This window comes from Tiliqua scincoides, chromosome 5 (genome assembly GCF_035046505.1).
Source record: "Tiliqua scincoides isolate rTilSci1 chromosome 5, rTilSci1.hap2, whole genome shotgun sequence".
NCBI lineage: Eukaryota > Metazoa > Chordata > Lepidosauria > Squamata > Scincidae > Tiliqua > Tiliqua scincoides.
In genome coordinates, this window is record NC_089825.1 from 17,781,601 (window position 1) to 17,804,787 (window position 23,187).

The window sequence follows — 23,187 nt, forward strand, 5'->3', positions numbered from 1 at the left end:
ACTCTATGGATCAAATTCATATTCTGTACAAGTCAAATATTACAGTATATATTTTCCCAGGATGGAGGGGTGAAAATTCAGGGAAGATCAGTTTTAATTTCAAAGGAAAAAGACCCTAAGCCATAGATGGATCAAGTCATAAACACATTTCATGCACTCATGATTAGGTTTTGGCAAAAGGTCACTCTGATGGTGCCCTAAAATCACTCCTGAGCCTTAAAGTCCATCCTTTTCCCACTGTGGTGATTTGAATTTTTTCTTGTATCTTCTTCAGAACCCAGATTCCAATCCTATTCCAAATTCGGAGCACAGGGAGAATATTCAACAAAATGCCTGTGTGAGCATGTGTACAACCAAACACATGCACATTACTGTACAAGCCACCATTCTGCAACTGGTTCTGCCTGCCCAATGTGCCACTTTGCACTGGTAGCTTCCAAGGCTCTGACCAAAAAAAAAGTTACCACTGACGTCTGCCTACTCATGCAAAGTTATTACCTCATTCCGTAATGAAACAGATATTTCTTTTGATCAATGCATAAGATACTGCTGTATCATCATGGGGAGAATGGATTTCACATGAGGCTAATGGAAAAGTGAGTAAAAAAATTTAAAAAACTGTTTTATGCTGCCAGAAACCAGAGTACACATTTAAAACCATTTGGAATAAAAGCTATTGAAAAAAGAAGCCGATTGAAATTCTTATGCTTAGCGCTCTCATTTGATAGAAAGACAAGCATCAAGATTTTTGTTTTAAAATATGAAGAGTCTCAGGGTCTGCTTCAATATAAATCGCTAGAAATATAACTTCACTTATCACCATTCATTAAAATCTTACCTTTGGCTGTGAGGATACAGGGGGCGTACTCATCAAAGGTTTCAGAGGAACTGTGTTAGTTTGAGGCGTGCTTATCCTTGGAGATACATATGACCTTGGTGATGAGGCATCCGATGTTAAGGACATTGGGGACTGATTAGATGGTTGAGCTGTGAATCAGACCCATGAGAGTTTCATTAAAAGTTCTACTGAATCCAAGTAAATGCTTTTAAAAAAAGAATTAATATTCTTAAGAAAGAAAGTCTGGAAAGATTAAGAAAAAGGAGAAGCAAGAATTGATTGAGGAGTTACAAATACTTGTAACTACTATTTGACAGCTACCCAAGGCCTCAGATAAAGCCTTAAAAAGTTGAAATTTCATCTTTAAGATTCCCAACCAGACCTTCTTACTAGAGTCCAAAACATCAAAGATATAGAAACTAAAGAAAATTTCAGTAAGAGTAATTTTCAATTCAATTATAAGTTGAACTCACTGTAGCACATAGCAGGAGTACTGTAGGTGGCCTGTTTGAGTATTTAAGACCTGTACTGTTTACTACGAACTAGGTTACTATTAGCTTTATTTTACAATAGTTTATTAATATAATAATGTTTAATAGTATATTAAAATATATAATATAATAGTTTATTATGTAATAGTTTATATAATAGATTTCCAGCAGACATGAATACTGTGATTAGGTCGAGTTTGCTTTAAGAAGGCAGTCAATAACATGGAACTCTTCAGTTAAGCACCTGGAGGATGCTGTTTTCAACTGCCATTCCTGGCTTTCTCTACAGCAACCATTTTCAACCACTGTGCTGTGGTCCACAGGTGTGCCACAGGATTTTGGGGGAAGGTCATTTATTAATAGGGCCAATGGGAGGCGTGAGCCCCCACTGGCAGCATGGTGTGCCTTGTCAATTGTCAAAAACCTGGTGGTGCGCCTTGACCATTTTAGAGCCTTGTCAGTGTGCCATGAGATGAAAAAGATTGAAAATCACTGCTCTACAGCAACAGGCCTAAGCTAGTTTCTTGAACTGTTCTGAAAAAGTTACAGAACGAAATGTTAAACTTTTAAAAACATAGATTTTACACAAGCATGGTCTTTTCACACTGCCATGTTAAATTGCTAGCCATGAAAACCTACAAACATACATAAACTATTAGTTTATTATAACTATTCAACATATTTAGGTTCCCACCAGGACACCAAGCTAAGGCCAAACTATGCTGACACTAAATGCATTATTGTGTAGTTACAGGAGACACGTGGGTTTGAGACCACTGAAGAGACTGGCTCCCATTTTTACAGACATACTATTTCCCTCCAGAAAATGACCATCACAAAGAAGCGAATTAACAATAAAAATGCCATTTACTACAACGGCATCTTGAACTGCTGCTTCTCAGATAATTTTCAGTTGGAAAAAGCACAAAAGGAAAAGAGTTAGAGACGATGCAAACTGCAGGCCCACAAGGCTCCAACACAAAAAGTAAATCCTGGGCCTGTAACTACATAGCACATTCAGTGCTGAGTGAAGTTTGACCCTTGGAAATGAAAAAAAAAAATATGCCAAGAGAAATAGTTTGTGTATTTAGGAAGCAATTCTAGATCAGTCCAACAGAAGGCACCTAGTGCAAAATTTGTGAACTTCAGTAAATTACCAGCAAAGCAATTACTGGACAAACTTTCAAATTCACTTCATTACATTTTACAAGAAACCTCATCATTTCCCTAACTCAGCCATTTTCAACTGGTGTGCCACAGATGGTATGCAGGTGTGCCATGAGAGTTTGGGGGAGGATAATTTGTTAATAGGGTCACTGGGGGATGCGGACCCTGGTGTCAGTGCAGTGTGCCTTGTCAATTATTTAAAAACTGATGGTGTGCCTTGACAATTTTAGTGCCTTGTCAGTGTGCCATGAGATGAAAAGGTTGAAAATTGCTGCCCTAACTGATAGCTTCGAATAGGTTTATGCTAACTTAATTTCATGTAAATAGTTACAATCCACAATGTCAAAATTCCACCCTATCACACCATTATTCTTCCAGATTAGTGACTTTTCCAAAGTTTACAGTGTAAACTTTACACTGTAGTCATTATCCTAAATATCAGACAACAGATATCTGACATTTCCTTCATTTTGATAATGAGCTTCACTTAGTGAAACTATCTCAGAAAATAATGAGGCAACTTTACAGAGGCAACAGAAGCTTCTAAAATACCTTGTGTGGAAAGCTGTGCTGCTTGAGAAATCAGGGAAGTTATATTAAAAGCAGATGGTCCAGCAGTGAGAATTTTATGAAGTATAGATTGTAGAGAAGCTTGTGTCACAGCAGCTGTAAGAACTAAACACAAATTACAATAATCAAAATCTTGTTTCTAAACTGAACTACTGAGTTATTTTATACTCAATCCCCTTCTTCAAAAATAAGTTGATCTATGACTACAATATACAACTGGTTTCAATAGATAAACAGAGATGCTTTGCTCATTTCATCTGGCAACTGCAGTAAGACTGGTCATTGATAGTCTTTGCTTTGGAAGGTCAAATGGCAGGAGATGCAACAGTGGGGCGTTGCTCTCACTCCGATCCTGAAGCCGGCAGAAGTGGATGAATAGCTGCTGAAGTTGCACAGCACCATCTGTTACTCCCCAGTGTCTGAACCACTGGTTGGTGTCAAGTAGGGGAAAAGATACATACAAACAAAAAATCAATTTAAATGTTGAATTTTTGTTGTTTCCCAGAACTAGGTATCTGATAAAATCTAAAATATTGCAGTTTTCTGTGAATTTATGAGATGTAGTTCATAAAGTTATTTCACCATATTTTGCATTAAACAATTTTTTAAAACCACTTTAAGCCGTTTCTGGCCAACGTTGCATATACACAACAGGGATCAAATGTGTACACCTATGGGCTGGGAAAAAATGGGTTAATGAAACAGGTTAAAGTCCATTATTTGAAATGCAAATAGTTCTGGTGACCCAATTATCTATGAAACTGGACACAAGCAGCACACAAGCAGCATACTGTAAAGGCTTTGTACAGATAGTAATTTCTAGCTCATCAAATAAAAAGCAAGTATGTGCTCAGCTCAATTCAGAACTACACAAAATGAGGCAAAGTGGGTATTTCCAATCTCACATTTGTCTCATAATATCAAGACTGATAGAAATTACAGCTGATATTTAATGCTTCCCTTGCCAACTGACAAATGCTGTCCCCCACAAACCCTTTAAAACTCATTTTTCCTTCACCAATATCTGAAAATGAAATAGCTGCATAAAAAGAGAACGGCAGGGAAAGAGAACTGCAGATGAAAATTGGTGTGTGGAAAGGATTAAGCACTCCAATTCCATACACCCTCAAAAATTCCCACTTCCTTCCTCCCCACTCTCACGTAACCTTGGCAAACGTGAGTATGGACAGAGGTCTGTAGAAGCAAGATGTAAGTCTTCCTGAAAGAGGAGTACCGTATTTTTCGCTCCATAAGATGCACTTTTTCCACCCCAAAAAGTGGGGGGAAGTGTGTGCGTCTTATGGAGCGAATACTGAGAAAAAAAAAGGAAAAAAACCTCCGCCCCGGCCCTGCCCCCTGCCCGCTCGCTCTGCTCGGCTTCCCTGGGCAGTCAGAGGCTGAGCTGGCTGGGGGGCTCCTGCAGAGGCTGAGCTGGCTGGAGGGAGCCCAAGCCCGCGTGTCTACTCAGAAGTAAGAATCAGTGGGGCTCACTCCCAGGAAAGCGTGGGTGGGGTGGCAGTCTCGCTGCCCAATCCTGTGCATGCCTACTCTGAAGTAAGTCCCATTAGAGTCAGGGGGGCTTACTCCCAGGAAAGCCTCTCTCTCCCTCCCCCCAAGCCTGGAGCATCACAGCCTCTCTTTCCCCCACCCCAAGCCTGGAGCATCACAGCCTCTCTCTCTCTCCCCCCCCCCCAGCCTGGAGCATCACAACTTCTCTGCAACACAAACACTTTCCCCCCTCTCTCACACACACAAGCTGCCCCCTTCTCTTACACACACAGATGCTCTGCCCCCCCCACACACACACTCACACAGCAGGGGAGGGGTGCTTTCACTCACCTCATCCAGCATCTGAATGTAAGCCCCCCCCCCCCAATCACAAAGAAAAAACTGTCTCCTTGGTCAGAATGCCAGTGTTTGCTTATTGCACAAGCCCCAGGTAAATCACCATAAATCCAGAGGTTTGTTTTGTCTTGAGAATTCAAGTTGTGGTTGGACTTTCCACTTGTTCATTTGTATTGGAATCACGGAAGAACTGGCAAGGAGGTAGATGTGGTGTCAGCAGTGGCCCCTTTAAGGGTAAAGCCTGGGCATCCAGCAGAGTGTGCTGCACAGCTGCAGCCACTGGAAGGCAATAGGGTACTCAGGGATATAAGGAGTACCTGAGGCAGAAAGGGTTTGTGGGTTTTGAAGGAGTGCAGGTTGGAGGTAGGAGAGGAATCTGACTGTGGATTGTGACTGGACTTGGATACCCTGATGGATTTGACTAACCTACCTGGAACCTGACCTTGGACTGTTCCAAGGCTTACTGTAATTTGGCTTATTGGCTCTGGACTCTGATTTGGCAACTCTAATTGATGGGACTGATTTACTTGGCATCTGTAGACTAGAACTGGACTCACTTTTGCTTGCTGCACTGGTGAGCTGCACAAGGGGGACTGATCAGCCTTAAGCGGGCACGAGGCCCAGTGGATTGGAATTTGGCAGAACATCATTGTAGCAGAAAGATAATGTGATCCCCTATTTGTGTGCACCTGCTTTTGTGAGCTTCATAAATTCTGACTCTAGCGATGATGAGTTCTTGGGGTTTCCAGAAAACTAGAGTACTCAAACCTTTAAGTCTCTCCATTTGTTAATGACAGTGATAATGGTTCTTAATGCCACTGTTGACTGCTGTTCACTTTACATGGTTCAAATGTTATTCTGTTATAGTTTAATATTTTATTACACTATTTGGTTCAGAATATTTTTTTTCCTGTTTTCCTCCTCTAAAAACTAGGTGCGTCTTATGGTCAGGTGCATCTTATGGAGCGAAAAATACGGTATATAATACAATTTAGACCAGTGTTTCCCAATGTTTGTCCCCCCATTACACCACTTCGGGTTGTTCACCTGGAAGTAACTGACGATTACATCATGAGATGGGGAAGCCAGATGCAAAGTGACAAATGCCAGTAAGAGGCTCAGGCTGGACGGGAAGGCTTTTTCAAGCACACAACAAGTGCACATATCGAGTCAACCATCCTACCATTGCTTGTTGCATTGCTGGTCTTGCTGGCAGGGGTCCGGGGGGTCCTGAAGTACCACCAGATACCAGCTCAAGTGCCACCAGTGGTATAAATACCACTGGTTGAGAAACACTAACTTAGAACTACAATAAAATTCCAGGTCATGGGTTTCTTATGCTGCAATATACTCATTTGAGTCATCACAATATTATACAAAAAAATAAGTTTCCTAAATAGGAAGTTGCCATCTTCAACAGGTCTCTAAAAGTCACTTCTTACCTTCATTTATTTTGGATATATCTACATTAGAATTATTAAGCTGCAAGGTGGCTTGAAGAGCAGGTAATAACTGCCGGAGGAGATTTGGGTCCTGAAGCAATGGAGGAATTGGCGACTGTGAGACAGGCGAAACAGGAACTGCAGAAGCAGATGAAGTTGGTGCAGAAGCTGGATTCAGGCCAGATGCAGTCGAAGTGGAAGGGGTTGTGCACGAATGGGAGAGCGGCTTGTCCATAGAGACAGATTCTGAAAAGGAGAGACATTTTATGTTTCTTTTTCCCAATATGAACTATTTACATAATAAGAAATCAAATTTCAAATTACGTCTGCCTGCAGCAATACCTATCTGTACACTGAGGTTCAGTAATCTTACATCACCATCAAAAATGATGACTTCTACAAGTAATAATGTGGATGCTTTCCCGCATGTGGAACACACCACATCTCGTAAACTGCCAGGTCCATGTGCTTGGTCCCTTAAGTAAAAACCTTCCTTTATTACCCATTTCCATCAGCCCACAGGTGTATATATTTGATCCCAGTTGCATATATGCAATGTTGGGCAGAAATGGCTTATTAAACAGACATTTGGGCTGTAAGTCCAAAAGTTCCAAAAAACGCTTTTAGTAATTTTGCAGTTTATAGGTTCTTTTAAATTTGAGTGACTTTGGGGAGAACCACAAGATTTAAAAAATCAAGTAAGTGAGAGCTGTATCTGTTTCCTATTTGTTACATTTTGTGTAGACTTATGTTTTGAAATCTACCCTTTTTTAAACTTGGGGATTGAAAACTAAAAGCAGACTATAAATTAGTCACCAAGTATAATATAAAAACAAATTACTGAAATTAATGGACACTAACACCAATCTGTCATAATGGTGGTGGAAGAACACTGAATCACAATGTACAGGTAGTTATTGCAGCAGGAAGACATAATTTGGAAAACAAAAAACCCCATCACATATCATGCCATCAAGGTTCAGAACAAAGGTTTATCCGGTCAGATATCCTGATAGACAGCATCATATTTAGAGCCTTCTGAATATGTGGATGAAACCCATGCCACTGACACACAAGAAGAGAGCTTCCAGATGGACCCAATAAGACCTCCTATTACGGCCTTGGACCTATCTGTGCCACTGTCACCTTGAAAGCCTCCAATGTTCTTAGTTTTGACCATTATCTCTTTCAAATTCTGCATTTCCTTTATGTTGCATAACGTTTATTTTAAACACACAATACTAAACAGAAATAAAGTTTTAGGTTTTAATTTGTGTTGATAGGCTGTGTTTAGCAGCAAAACAGCAATCCTACACATTTACTGAAGTTTCACCTTCTTCAATGAGACTTACTCCCTATAGTCTATAAGACTATATGATATGCAATTATACACATACCAACTGAAATTAAAACAATAAAAAATGAATTAATGCAAATCCCAATTAGAGAGTGTGATTAGCTTTATTCAAGTCTGCACCCAAATGTTTTAAAATAAGCAAAGAGGAGTTTGTCATAAAGATAACTCTCCCAAACATGAATATATGAAAGACTTTAAGATAATAGCAAAGTGGCAATACAGGTCATGCCTCATTATTCACTGGGGTTCCATTGCAGAACCCCAGTGGATAAAAATCAGTGGATACCAAATCAATGGAAAAACAGCTTTAAAGACCCACTTTTAGGTTTCTTCTCCATTGCCACCCCAGAATGCATAGGTATAGACACCATACATCATTCAGTCACTAGATGGGGTGAATAATGGAATCTAGTGGAATGAAATTAAAATTATTTAACAGTGCGAAGGTAGGAAATTGGATTTTTGATTTTTTTTTCCTTGTTACAAGACATTTAAAAGTGGACCTTGGTATCAGTGAATACCAAATCAGCGGATACCAAGGTTCCATGTATATCTAAGAGTAAGATACATTAGTGTAAAATAGTGTTTCTCAGTGTTACTCCCCACTGTACCACTTCGCATGATCCACCTATTGGAAGCACCCCCATAAGTAACTAGCAATGATGTCATCACCAGTTACTTTCAGTTCGGGAGGCCAGACGCAACACAACAAACGCAGTTGGGAGGCTCAGGACAGACAGGAGGGCTTCTGAGTACACAAAAAAGTGCATGCTAGAGCTCTGTTTGCCAAGCTAAGCGTCCTACTGCTGTTTGTCAAATTGCATCGCTGCTCTCACTGCCAGGTAGAACGGGTCTGGGGGTTCCATGTATACCACTGGACACAACCTTAATTACCACCAATGAGAAACATTGGTGTATAACTAGAGATGAAAACTTCCTGGAAATTTTAAAGCCACTGAAAAATATGGGGTTTTTTTCCTTTCAGAATTCTATTTTTCTGAAATATTGGGAACAAAGGAAATATTTCAATTAGCAATAATCGTGCCTTGGATTAACCTCATTGGCTACAATACTGCTACTGTGTAACCAACGCTTATCAAACCCAAACACTGACTGTTTGCGAACATGAAACACATAACCTCTTACCTAATATATGACATGTCTTTTTTTCCTGTAATTACCAATATACTCACAGTAAGAGATGGTTTTACAAATGCTGCACCATAAAGCACCCAAGTATATTAAAGGTTGTGTCAGTTGGGAAAATAGGAATCAACATAATAAAAACTTCCTTTTGTTTGCTATCTGTTTCAAGTACTATTATGCACTAGCGTAGCTACAGAGGGCACATCAATGCACCATGCAAGCTGTTCCTCCCCTTAGGAGCCATTCCAGCAATGAGAGCAAAGCAGAGGCACCTCCTCTACTGCAAATGGCTCCCATGGCAAGGGGCAGCTTGCACAGTGCATTGAGGCACCCTGAAAAACTTAGTCCTGTGCCCCCCTGTAGCTACACTACTGCTATCATGTACTATTAGCACTATCATGCAAAACAGAAGAAATTCTATTTTGAGAGAGAATGTGCCAAAAATAAGCATCCCTGTAATGCAGCTGCGAGGCAACAAATTTAGAACTTTCTTCCTGTAATAGCATAATCAGCTCTTGCATGCCAAGAAAAAGTAGCCAAAACAGAACCAGTCACAGACAAAATGGAGGTATCTTGCTGTTAGTAATCACACTCATTTGCACAAGCTGGGGAAAAATGAAATAGAAATACAACAGGGGCAAGTAGAATGGGAAAAAGCAGAAATGGGCATGTGTAAAAAATGCACTCAGATGGAACAGTGAGGTATGCTGTGGGTTTGTGCAGGAGAGCACACAGAACAGGTAGGTTGAGCTTCAAAGGACAGCAATTTTGAAATGAGCAGTGGGAATATAAGAGCCATGGCTGCAAGGGTGAATGAATACACATCTATCCAAAGATACACGTAGATGGGACATATCAAAATGCAGACAGAGAGGACATGGGCAAATAGGAAGGGAAGGTAAAAAACCAGGATAGAGTGGGAACAAAGAGCATGCACATGTACGGAGCCAGTACGCAGCCTGAGATTGTGGGTGGGGAGTACTCTGTTAGATCAGGGAGAAGGGAAAAACAACTACTCTTCTGAGGGAGTTTTATAGGGAAGGATTTGTAAACCGCTTGCATCTAAGCATGCTGGGAAGAGCGATCTTCTGATCTGGGATAGGAACGGAAAATGTCCCTCACCAACAGTGAGCTAGGGAGGGGATTTCAGCTCTGGCTTGTAGCTTCTGAGGATGGCCAAAAACTAACAGTTAGCATCTGCACCAATCATGGGTTCAACACAGCCTGTTGTTTCTGAAGCTAGGAAGGCAGGACCAGAACTTAACTGATCCTCAATTGATCAATGAGAAAATAATGATGCTGGCAGGTCCTCAGATCTAAACTTCTGTCTGTGTGCTGTGTTCCTAATTCTTTCTACGCATGTTTCCTTACAAACAGGTCTCAATGAGTTCAATCAGATGCAGCTTGAGAGGCTGAATGCTCTCAAGGTCTGATGGAAAGTCAGACTCTTAAGAACACAAACACAGACCATAACAATCTATTAAAGAACTTGAGTGCAAAATTCACACAGTATCTTCATTAAAAGGTATATGAAAACAGAAAGGGCAGGGAAAACTAGTGAGAAAAGTAAGATAAGAGCAGAATGCATTTTCCCATACATGTTCCATGAATCAGAAGTTTAACAAACAGCAAAAAGGGAACGTCCCAAAATAGACAACTGATTAGTCAACTCACTGCCAGGTTGTTGGGGGTCCTGGGACAAAGCCTTGCACTTGGATCCCCATGACACTCTGTCTGTCCTCTGCTGACAAGCTAAGTACACCCCTTGCCACCAGTACTAAAAGCTCAGGAGTCAGTCAGCATGACCCCTCAAAGGCACGAGCCCTTGAGTAGTGCCAGTCCTGAATCATCCAATATCTGATGATTACTTGATTTAGTCTGCTTGCAGTCCTCCAAGAAAATTTACATAACATGCTGGCAAAATGAAAGTCCGAAGTGCCTACAGATACAAGTTAAGATGCTGTGCAATGTTTTTTCGTAGGCTCCACCATTACTAGTGAAGATGTTAAAGTATTTTATAGTAGCTTGTCATTTCACAGTGTCATGGTAACTGACAAAATTAGTCATTTTAATTTTCTAGATTTATATCCCACTCCAACCCACTAAATATATCCTTGAAAATATTCCTCAATATTTTACTTGATGTAGAAGATAAAACCGATTGCAACATTTGCTAGAATATTGCTTTATAACGGTTTTAACTCATCATTCTAAGCTAAGGTGTTTTTTCCATTTCTCTCATTTCATGATTTTTTGGAAGTGGGGGAATTTCCCCCATCCATGTTTCCAGATATCTATTTTATGTTTCCGATATCTATGCAAAACCAAATGGGGACATATTACCAAGTTTAAGTTGCAGATAGATTAAGGTTTTAGGTAGCAGCAATCTGGCACAATACTGGAGTTTTTGGTTTTTTAAATAACTTGAGGTTTCAGAGAGGGTTAAGAGCTTTCAGTAGAAGCAATTCAACTTCACCAAAACCTCAAGGTATTCAGCTCTACAGGTTTTGCAGTTCCTTAAGAAAGAATATAACTTGTAGTTACATTCAACTGTCCATCATTATCGTATGTTAATCAAAGGTATACTGTTTGAATATGCTACTATAGCTAAGTATTCTGTATGTATTATAATTTAATTATGTAAAATAGGCATTTTTGTTTAGACCCATTTCAGATATTTCATTAGAAGACCAAGTTCTATTATGAGAAAAAGATGGGAGGAGAAAGGAGTAAGGAAGAACCTTGATAAAATATCTTTTTACCCAGCGTGTAATTAGTCTATGAAACTCCTTGCTAAAGGATGTAGTGATGGCATTTGGCCTAGGTGCCTTTAAAAGGAGATTTGATTGATTTCTGGAGGAAAAGTCCATCACAGGTTACAAGCCATGATGGTATGTGCAACCTTCTGGTATTAGAATGCCAGATGCAAGGAAGTGGCAACAGGATGCAGGTATCTTGTTGTCTTGTGTGCTCCCTGACGCATCTGGTGGGCCACTGTGAGATACAGAAAGCTAGACTTCTGAATCAGGCTTTTGGTCTGATCCAGAGAAGCTCTTCTTATATTATCTCCATACTATACAGTTTTATGTGAATGCCCGAAGTCTACGAGCAAAGGTGGGAGAACTGGAATGTCTGGTGAAAACAGGGAAAACACTGACATAGTGGGCATAACGGAAACCTGGTGGAATGCGGAGAATCAGTGGGATACAGCAATCCCGGGCTATAAACTCTACAGGAGGGACAGGCAGGGGCGTGTTGGAGGTGGGGTGGCCCTTTATGTTAAGGAAGGGAGAGAATCCAGCAAAGTTGAGATTGAAGGTGGGTCCGACTCCACCGTAGAATCTCTGTGGGTTAAATTACCAGGCTTGTGCAGCGATGTAATACTGGGGGCGTGCTATCGTCCTCCAGACCAGAAATCTGATGGGGACCTTGAAATGAGGAAACAGATCAGGGAGGTGACAAGGAGGGACAGGGTTGTAATCATGGGGGACTTCAATTATCCTCATATTGACTGGGTCAATTTGTGTTCTGGTCACGATAAGGAAACCGGATTTCTTGACGTGCTAAATGACTGTGGCTTAGATCAGCTAGTCACGGAGCCCACCAGAGGATAGGTGACTCTGGATTTAATATTGTGCGGTACACAGGACCTGGATAGAGATGTAAACGTTACTGAGCCATTGGGGAACAGTGATCATGCTGCGATCCGTTTTGATGTGCACGTTGGGGGAAGAATACCAGGCAAATCTCTCACAAAAACCCTTGACTTCCGACGGGCAGACTTCCCTCAAATGAGGAGGCTGCTTAGAAGGAGGTTGAAAGGGAGGGTAAAAAGAGTCCAATCTCTCCAGAGTGCATGGAGGCTGCTTAAAACAACAGTAATAGAGGCCCAGCAGAGGTGTATACCGCAAAGAAAGAAGGGTTCCACTAAATCCAGGAGGGTGCCCGCATGGCTAACCAGCCAAGTTAGAGAGGCTGTGAAGGGCAAGGAAGCTTCCTTCCGTAAATGGAAGTCTTGCCCTAATGAGGAGAATAAAAAGGAACATAAACTGTGGCAAAAGAAATGTAAGAAGGTGATACGGGAGGCCAAGCGAGACTATGAGGAACGCATGGACAGCAACATTAAGGGGAATAATAAAAGCTTCTTCAAATATGTTAGAAGCAGGAAACCCGCCAGAGAAGCGGTTGGCCCTCTGGATGGTGAGGGAGGGAAAGGGGAGATAAAAGAAGACTTAGAGATGGCAGAGAAATTAACTGAGTTCTTTGCATCTGTCTTCACGGCAGAAGACCTCGGGCAGATACCGCTGCCCGAACGGCCCCTCCTGAGCGAGGAGTTAGTCAGATAGAGGTTAAAAGAGAAGATGTTTCAGACCTCATTGATAAATTAAAGATCAATAAGTCACCGGGCCCTGATGGCATCCACCCAAGAGTTATTAAGGAATTGAAGAATGAAGTTGCAGATCTCTTGACTAAGGTATGCAACTTGTCCCTCAAAACGGCCACGGTGCCAGAAGATTGGAGGATAGCAAATGTCACGCCTATTTTTAAAAAGGGAAAGAGGGGGGACCCGGGAAACTATAGGCTGGTCAGCCTAACATCCATACCGGGTAAGATGGTGGTATGCCTCATCAAAGATAGGATCTCAAAACACATAGATAAACAGGCCTTGCTGAGGGAGAGTCAGCATGGCTTCTGTAAGGGTAAGTCTTGCCTCACGAACTTTATAGAATTCTTTGAAAAGGTCAATAGGCATGTGGATTTGGGAGAACCCATGGACATTATATATCTGGGCTTTCAGAAGGCATTTGACACGGTCCCTCACCAAAGGCTACTGAAAAACTCCACAGTCAGGGAATTAGAGGACAGGTCCTCTCATGGACTGAGAACTGGTTGGAGGCCAGGAAGCAGAGAGTGGGTGTCAATGGGCAATTTTCACAATGGAGAGAGGTGAAAAGCGGTGTGCCCCAAGGATCTGTCCTGGGACCGGTGCTTTTCAACCTCTTCATAAACGACCTGGAGACAGGGTTGAAGAGTGAAGTGGCTAAGTTTGCAGACGACACAAAACGTTTCTGAGTGGTGAAGTCCAGAAGTGATTGTGAGGAGCTCCAGAAGGATCTCTCCAGACTGGCAGAATGGGCAGCAAAATGGCAGATGCGCTTCAATGTCAGTAAGTGTAAAGTCATGCACATTGGGGCAAAAAATCAAAACTTTCGATATAGGCTGATGGGTTCTGAGCTGTCTGTGACAGATCAGGAGAGAGATCTTGGGGTGGTGGTGGACAGGTCGATGAAAGTGTCGACCCAATGTGCGGCGGCAGTGAAGAAGGCCAATTCTATGCTTGGGATCATTAGGAAGGGTATTGAGAACAAAACGGCTAGTATTATAATGCCGTTGTACAAATCTATGGTAAGGCCACACCTGGAGTATTGTGTCCAGTTCTGGTCGCCCCATCTCAAAAAAGACATAGTGGAAATGGAAAGGTGCAAAAGAGAGCGACTAAGATGATTACGGGGCTGGGGCACCTTCCTTATGAGGAAAGGCTACGGCGTTTGGGCCTCTTCAGCCTAGAAAAGAGACGCCTGAGGGGGGACATGATTGAGACATACAAAATTATGCAGAGGATGGACAGAGTGGATAGGGAGATGCTCTTTACACTCTCACATAATACCAGAACCAGGGGACATCCACTAAAATTGAGTGTTGGGCGGGTTAGGACAGACAAAAGAAAATATTTCTTTACTCAGCGTGTGGTCGGTCTGTGGAACTCCTTGCCACAGGATGTGGTGCTGGCGTCTAGCCTAGACACCTTTAAAAGGGGATTGGACAAGTTTCTGGAGGAAAAATCCATTATGGGGTACAAGCCATGATGTGTATGCGCAGCCTCCTGATTTTAGAAATGGGTTATGTCAGAATGCCAGATGCAAGGGAGGGCACCAGGATGAGGTCTCTTGTTATCTGGTGTGCTCCCTGGGGCATTTGGTGGGCCGCTGTGAGATACAGGAAGCTGGACTAGATGGGCCTATGGCCTGATCCAGTGGGACTGTTCTTATGTTCTTATAAACACTAGTTGTAGCCTTCCTATGATCATTTTCTAAATTAAAAAACTCCAATATGTCACACCTAAAGCAACTGTCATGCTATATCTATACCAGGTTTTTCTGTATGAGCTCCACCACAAGGATATACTTCTTGAGATTTGGAGCAACAAGAATTACACACACTATTCTAAGCCTACAATATGGAATGCCCAGTGGTGTATTTTTCTGATAACACAGGATTATAGCCTAAGTCTTACTGTACATAATGGGCTTACTCCTGAGTAAAATAAGTAACAGCCTTTTCAAACACCTCTAGCAATGCCAAGCTCTCTTTCTGGTTTCATTTCTTTTTCCAACTGAAGTGTGTGTGTACTGGGGACAATTCTGATAATCTGTCGCATTTATCTCAGACTACACTGGTGATGCTGCATTTAAAATACTAGAAGTCATGCACAGATGTTAAACATTCATCTCTGTTATGCTGCCCTGAGGCTTAACAGATTAATTCTGTATTTAAGCATAAAGGTCCACAAAACAGATTTTAGTAAAATTAGTAAGGTAAATAAAATTCATGAGAACAGTCTGAAGATGTCAGTCAGTTACAATGAAAGATTTGACCTATAAAAACATAGCACAAACCATACTTATGTATTCTGAATTAGTGTTAAGGTTCATTAGAGGCCATAAGTTGGAAACAGCAGGCTACAAATCTAAGAGTTACAGTGAACAGATCCAACATCGTGAGAGGAGAACTCATGTAAATAATGTTTTACCTGACAAGCTTTTTCTCTCAGTCTTCTGTGAAGGGATGGAAGAAGTGGGTGTAGGCAGTTTTGATGATGCTCCATTCGCATCAAATGATTTCTTTGGCTGATGGTCAGACTGTAGAGAAAATGGACTAGGGGGAACAGAACTTGGGGCAGCAGATGGGTGAACCACTGATTTGATGGGATGCTGTACTGGGGTAGAACTACTGTGAGTCTCTGTTCTTGGCAGTCTGTAGTCTCTGTCGTTGTGTCTGCTTGTCTGAGACAAAATATTCTGTGGGAGCATATTAGCAGCATCACTGGAATGCTTCTCTTCCACTTTTGTTTATCATTCACAATGTTGCAATGAGAAACAGAAAAGACCAAGTTAGAGCTGAAATACTGAACAAGTAAACATGCCAATAACTGCATTCGATTTTTTCTGTTTTAGTTTCAGTTGCAAAGTTTTCAAGAGACATTAATGCTGCAACTCTTCCATCAAAATTAAAACACTTTTCTATTGTCTACAGTGGCTCTTAAACTTTTATGGGTTTAGAAATTTACTCCCTAAGTAAGTTTTTGCAGAGGAGGGGTCAGGGCAGTGAGGTGACCTTGAGGATCACTTCACTAAGGGGGGTGAGGGGGCGTGCTTTTTACTTAATTTCACTAATGTAGGGCTGCTGCAGTCTTCAGGAGGCGTGGGAAATCCTGCACAGCTATCCACAGGGCTCCCCAATGCTTGGAACGTTGAGACAACCGCGCGCAAAACTTGCCAAGCAATGTTACCAGTAACCATGCCTCCTGAAGGATGCAGCAGCCCTACGTTAGTGAAAGTAAAAAGCACCCCCTCCTTAGCAATGTGATCTTCAAGACTGCCTTGCTGCCCTCTCCCCTTCCCCCGCCCCTAAAGGGACAGGGGAACCTTTACACAAACTGGTAGGTCGTGACCCATCAGCTACATAATGTTTGCAAATGCTACAGTAAAGAGGTTAAAGCATTACAGTGGAAGCTTTCATATTTATGAATGTCTCCCATTTAAGAATCTGCCAAGAGAAAAATTGAATAAATCAATTCTGAAAAGTCAGTATTGTTTTTGTTCAGAATTTAACACATCTCTTGTCACAGTAATGCAGTGGTTCTCAAACTCTCTGGGAGAGTTTGAGAGCCATTAAGTTCTTGCATGGGCGGGAGGAGGGAAGCAGCAGGGGCGGAGGAAGGCAGTGAAAGTGCTGCGGGGAGCCCTGCTGCAGGTCGCACCGGGCTCCCCGCACACCCAGGAGGTTGCAGGGGCTTGGGTATGTGTAGCCCCCCTGAGCGGCATGATCCTGGGGATCGCGCCGCTGCCTCCTCCCTGCCTCCAGGCTGCCCCCGCCCCTTAAGGGGGCAGGGGGCAGGGGCCAGGGTCCGCGGGCTGGGGTGTCATGACGCCCCAGTTTGAAAAGCCCTGCAGTAATGATTCAACCCCAATTCATTAAATGTACACATGCTTTTTCTTAAGATTTATTCTTCATTATGCTTCAATACTAATATTTTAATTGTGTAGGAAATCATGTAAGACAGCCTGTCATTTCTGAATTCGCAATGAATAAATAAAGCCAAATGCATATATATATATATCAAGAACCAATTAAGCAGAAGACCTGAAAATGCCAGAGCATTTATTCACCTTGCTAAAGGACAATCTTCAAGTTCAAAAAGCTCCTCATTACACTATGCAAGAGGACTGCTATTGAGCAAAAGCAGAACACCACCCTGCAGCACATGTATTAATTCCTGGCAAACAGAAAGTACTCTAAATCATGCAATTCATGCTTTTTCAATAAAGGCTGTTCCACAAACACTATAAGTATTGGAATAAGTTATGGGTATTCCGAGAATTGAGAAACAGAAATATATGTTTGTGAAATTTGCTGGAAATGAAACTGCTCCCAAAATGAAAATGGACAGACAGAAATATTGCTAAAACACATACTTCCACTAGCAAATCCACTGGCAGCAGTCGCCTGCATCACCTCTCTTCTGTAATCCCTGTCTTTTGGAAAACTGTTGACAGACATTTTGCTTGCTTCTTTTTGTCTCTGTTCTCTGCAAAGGAACAAGCAAACAGTTAAAAATCCTATCAAGAACACTATTCTACAGTAGTCCCCATTATCTTAGGTCTTACCTTTCAAGCCATTCTTTCGGTTTTTCCCACTGTGAAACTTCTGTTCGGCAATTATAGTAGTACTTTTTGCCAGAAGAACTAATGTGCTCAGACCAGTCATCTGCTGAATCGTAGGACTAGGAAAAACCACCAAGAGAATCAACTCAATTATATCTATTCTGGGATCTTCCCAATTATATCTCTTAATGGACATTTCCATTTAAAATACTATTTGCAGATAAAATTCAGTGAAATGTGATTAAGGTATCATCTGATAACTTTCAAACTGAGCAGGTTTCATTTAGAAATAACACTAGTGGTCATGGAGAGATTTGAACATATACAGCTGACTGAAACCAAGTCAGACCCCATAGACCCCCTGCACACATAGGGAGCAACCCAAATGGTTGGGGGAAGAGAACTTTTGTCAACCTTCTTTCTACTACAGTGTCATGCTTCTTTGTCAGGACATGCTTGGAATCAGCAACAGGAGTAACATGCTCAGCTGAGCACGTAACTCCACCACCACCTATAAAGTGGGTGGATGCTGTAAAGGTTAGGTTCATAAGATGGATCAGAGGATGTTCAGAGGTTCAGTGGGCAGGTAGGCCTTTAATCAGTGCCTGACCTGGTCAGCCTATAGTGTTGGCCCTGACTAGGATCTCTTCTATTTGAGTTACTGCAGATACCATGTCCCACAACGAATCCTGAATCCCACCACGCCTACTCAGGTCCATCATAATGAATAACCCTGAACAGAATGAACCCAAGGACAATCCGATCTTTGTATCCAAACTGCACTGAATTTGGGTTCTGAAAAGGAACATGGGATTGTCCCCAGGTTCATTTCAATTAGTGTTAAAATGTTAAGACAGTTTAACATTAGTTATTCAATTTTAGGCACAGGGCCACTCCAGAAATTTCTAATCTATCACTGATCATGATTATTTTCTTTTCTACATGTTTCTGAACCTGCCACCATACCATTCTGCCAAGAATTCCAGATTTCCCTAAACAACAAAACTGAAATGGAACCAACTGGCAAGATAGCGATCCAGTTCAAGTGGACATCAATATCATTAGTGAGAAGACTGGACAAGCCTGCACTCATGTGATCTTCCATGCTAGTCCACTATGCGTAGTGCAGAAGCTCATATCTCTACACCCTCAAGGGGAGAGTTCCACAAAGGGCTATTCGAATGATATACTGAAGATGGGGAGACCATGCTGCCAGAAAGAGGTTTTATTATTTCCCTTCTTTCTCTACCCCCACCCCATCTGCTGATCCTTTTCTCCCTTCCTTTTGAAGCTCTCACCCAACCTGTTGCACCTCAATCACCCAGATTCAGGACAGGTACATTGCTGTTCTCATGAAGGTTTGCTGCCAGAGATGATGTAACTGCCAAGCAAAATGTCCAGAAGCCCCGTCCTACCATAGCCATGTGCCACTTCTCAGATGAACACTTGATGTACACCCCACTTGCTACTCCATATGAGTAGAGAAAGAAGTCAAAAACTTTTGCATTCAAAATAACTGCAGTTATGCTACAACACACTAGTTTCTCAAGTTCAAAATACAATTTGTTAACAAACCTAGATATTAAGCCACACTTTGACACTGGCTTGTTTCAACAAGCCATAATTCTTAAATGTTACAAAAACCAAAACTGCCATTTCTCTTTCTCTGCTGAACAGAAGAGGAAGAAAGGAGTGAAGAAAGTACATGCCTTTTTTAAAAAAGGAAATATAGGGGGGCCTCCCATATCTGCAGATTCACTTATCTGCAAATTGAGTTCGGGGGGCCCCAGCACATGCAACCCCACCAGAGGTGAGGGGAACTCTGCTCCCCTAGCCTTCAAAGGGAGGTGGTACCCTAGGGACAGGATGTTCTCCCATATCCATCATTTCAGCTATCTGTGGGGGGTTCCAGAACGGAATCCTCATGGATAAGGGGGCACACCTGTTTACTGCTTACATACTAATAAACCGTCTACATACTAATATATGCATTTTAAAAATGGCTACAAAATTTACCATCAAATACTTACTGCATCAGAAGTCTTGCTTGGATTATTGCTAGGATTAGAAGAGTGTGAATTTGAACTATGCAGAGTACTGTGGTTATGAGAATTTTCTTGTGGAGAATAACTGGTCCCTAGAAAACACAATTTAAGTTCAACTTAAGGTTCATGTAGAAGTAAAACATGCTTTATCCTACCGGAATTACATTAGCCTATTTTTATACAATTATGACCTTATTTTGCATTGTTTCACTATCAATTTATCCGATCTTTGTTACACACAGCCATGAATCAATTCCAAGAGAAGCAGAATTCAGTATAAATCACCTTCACAATCTAACAGGAAAAAGGCAAACTGCATAAATACAATTTTCAAATTTCTAGAAGACACACAGTCCAGACTGAGTCACTTACAATTAACGTTTCACAAAAGAGCAATTGATGTTACTTATTAATGTTCCAAAATACAACAATTCCAACCCAGATGTGGTAGACACAGTATGAGAAACCTTGATTACTACAGAAGTTTTCATATTTGCTATCCTTTCTTCCTCAAAATGGGGATCTCAAAGTATATTCAAAAGTTAAGTTTGATTCCACACTAGAAGACCTGGAATTCTGAAAACTAGAATATCACATAGACCATTTATCTACAGTGACAGGAGAGATTTGTACATCTTTTACTGAAAAGGAGCACATCAAGTGTTGTCCTAAAAGAGTAAACATATTTCTGGACCATTCTGAGGATGCATCTCTTCCCCCCCCCCCCCATCTTAAAAGACAAAACTTGCACTCAGTGATTAAGCTATTTTATGCAAGTCAAAGCCTAGACCAGTGGTTTACAAAGTGCGCTCCATGGAGTCCTGGAGTCTCCTTCATGAGGCCCCTAAAATGGCCACCATCTGCATCCACCTCATTTGTCTCTCCCGCCTTCCCTGTTCGTGGCTCTCCTTCATTTCCCTCCTGTTCCAGCTCTTTGCTAGTATTTGGCGTTAGGCTTGGCACTGCATCACTTGGCACATGTGCTGGCACTGATGAGGCTTCCCATCATTCCTTTCAGGAGTGCTAAAAAGTACTGGAGACCGAAACATTTGAGAACTGCTGGCTTAGATCATAAGAGGCTAGCATTTCAGCATACAGTAAGAAAGGTCACATGAGTGGTAGGATGTGGGTAAATAGGTCACTATTATACATTGAACCAGCAAGAAAAACACTTATGAAGTGCTTGTAAAAATGAAAGTACTAGCAATATGAATTTATATGCAATAGCCAACATGTATAGGTCAGCCCTTTTTATCTGCGAGGTAGGTACCCACGGATTTGTTCATATGCAAGTTCCAAACCCATGTGGTAGCCCAACTGGGACCTTCCACATGACTGGAGCGTGCTGCAACTTCAGTTTCTCGAGCTTTCAAACAGGGCTTCCCCAGGCCTCAGAATGCCTTATAACGTCACTTCTGGTTTCTCAGGTGATACCAAAAGTTGCTAGTTCCCCCCAAAAAACGGGCATTCTGAGAGCTGAGGAAACTGTGCATAGCCTCCTCAGCCCTGAGAACACCCTCCAGATGCAACCGAAGCACAGCTATAGTCACATCTGGAGGTTTTCTGTGCCCTAATTCTCGGATTTGATCATCTGTGGATTTTGGTATCTGTCGGAGTGTGTGTGTGTGTTTCAGGAATGGAATCCTGTGGATAATAAGGGACCACTGTATATTATAGACCAGTGATTTTCAACCTTTTTCATCTCATGGCACACTGGCAAGGTACTAAAATGGTAAAGGCACACCACCAGTTTTTTAAAAAATTGATATTGCACACAGTGCTGCCAATGGGGAGCTCACATCCCTCAATGGCCCTACTAATGAATGACCCTCTCCCAAATTCTTGCGGCATACCTGGGGACCATTTGCAGCACACCAATGGGCCGCAACACAGTGGTTGAAAATGGCAGTTATAGATCCACATAAATAGCATACATTTTTCATAAACACAGGAAAAGCAATTTTGTTTTAAATCGGTTTTATTTTATTTTACTGCAATTTCAGTAAATTATAATATGGGTCCTTACAAAAATTCAGATTTTTTTAATCCAGGTTAGTCTAGACTCAAGCTTCTCTTTTAAAATAGAAAGATGATCACAACTGAATCAAATACTTGAAAACTGTTTTCTGCATAAGAGAAAATCATATGGAACAAGTGTCTGATTTAAGGTTAAGATATTATGAATGACCCATTTATAGTTATAGTTGAGGATTTCCTAATGGATCTGGTGACCAGCATTTACCTCACAGAGAATCCTCACCAAGGATCACTGAGCCCGAGTGGATAATCTCATGTTCCTCCTTTTTTGTGGAGGTCAGGTACTCGCGTGGCAAAGTTTTCAGTTTTCAAACTGAAAATATACTGTATATCTCCCAAAAAAACAATATGGATATTTACTTTCTGTCATGGAGAAACAATATATTGCCCAGTAACTGCCATTGCTCATCTCTCAGCAGTTCTGTACACAATTCCTACAGCGCAATCCTAAGTATATCTACTCAGAAATGAGTTCAACAGGAATCACTCAGGTAAGTACTATAGAATTGTAGCCCAAAGAGGAGAAAATTTAATACTTTAAAAAAACAAGCTTGTTTCCAAAACAATACACACCAAACTGCATCTGCAGCCTTCAAGTAAGCAATCCTCTTGAAATTCTTATAATACAAAGTAAATAGCTTTTCTTTAAGTAGACAGTTTACTTTTCTTTAAGCAGAGACTTTCACAGTCCAAAAGATGCTACTGAATGGCCAACAGTTTTGAATTACACTACTAGACTACATAAAGGTTCTAATTAGTTGGAAATGATGTACTTTATTTGTTAGAGCAACCAGTTACTATATGCATGCTTGTGCAGTAAATACACATTTCAGAACAGGAGAACTTTATTTAAATTAAATTAATTTGTCAATTTCTTTCCTTAATATTTTCCTATTAATTTAAATCTTCAAATTAGTTTTTCAAACTTCACCCTGAAACTAAGACAATAAACTGCTTCAATTTTCTCTCATCTGACTGCAAAGGCTTAAGGGGGGCTCTGAAGTGAAAACTAGATGATACACAGTACAGGTGGTCTCCTACTGAAGGACATCCAGATTAAGCTTTTGCACAGGCTCACTCTGTTGCTTCTGAAGTTTCTGCACAGGTGTGATAGTGCTAGTCTGTGAGAGGGGGAAATGCAGTGCATTTTGGAAAAACAGAAATGGAGGATAAGGGAGAGTCAGTATCATACTTAATAGAAATATATTTTTGTTTCTCTCCTACTAATACAAATGCCAACTGTAACTTCTTATAAAACACAAGTTATAAAATGAAAATATAAATCCAACCTCCCCCTCCATCTA

At 41.3% G+C, this 23,187-nt stretch overlaps 1 protein-coding gene and 1 pseudogene across 6 annotated transcripts in view; both read right to left on the minus strand.

Annotated features, from left to right (window-relative positions):
- WAC (WW domain containing adaptor with coiled-coil) overlaps positions 1-23,187 on the minus strand; it is a 73,265-nt gene that overhangs the window by 16,578 nt on the left and 33,500 nt on the right. For all 6 annotated transcript variants that reach the window (XM_066627324.1, XM_066627320.1, XM_066627321.1 and 3 more), the window contains 7 exons: positions 19,832-19,938; positions 17,805-17,920; positions 17,613-17,725; positions 15,668-15,979; positions 6,354-6,599; positions 3,049-3,171; positions 839-987 (listed from right to left, as the gene is read on the minus strand). In XM_066627324.1, the coding sequence (XP_066483421.1) occupies positions 839-987; positions 3,049-3,171; positions 6,354-6,599; positions 15,668-15,979; positions 17,613-17,725; positions 17,805-17,920; positions 19,832-19,938 (1,166 nt within the window). The remainder of the gene's footprint in view (positions 1-838; positions 988-3,048; positions 3,172-6,353; positions 6,600-15,667; positions 15,980-17,612; positions 17,726-17,804; positions 17,921-19,831; positions 19,939-23,187) is intronic.
- Positions 8,668-8,800, minus strand: LOC136654870 (U4 spliceosomal RNA; annotated as a pseudogene).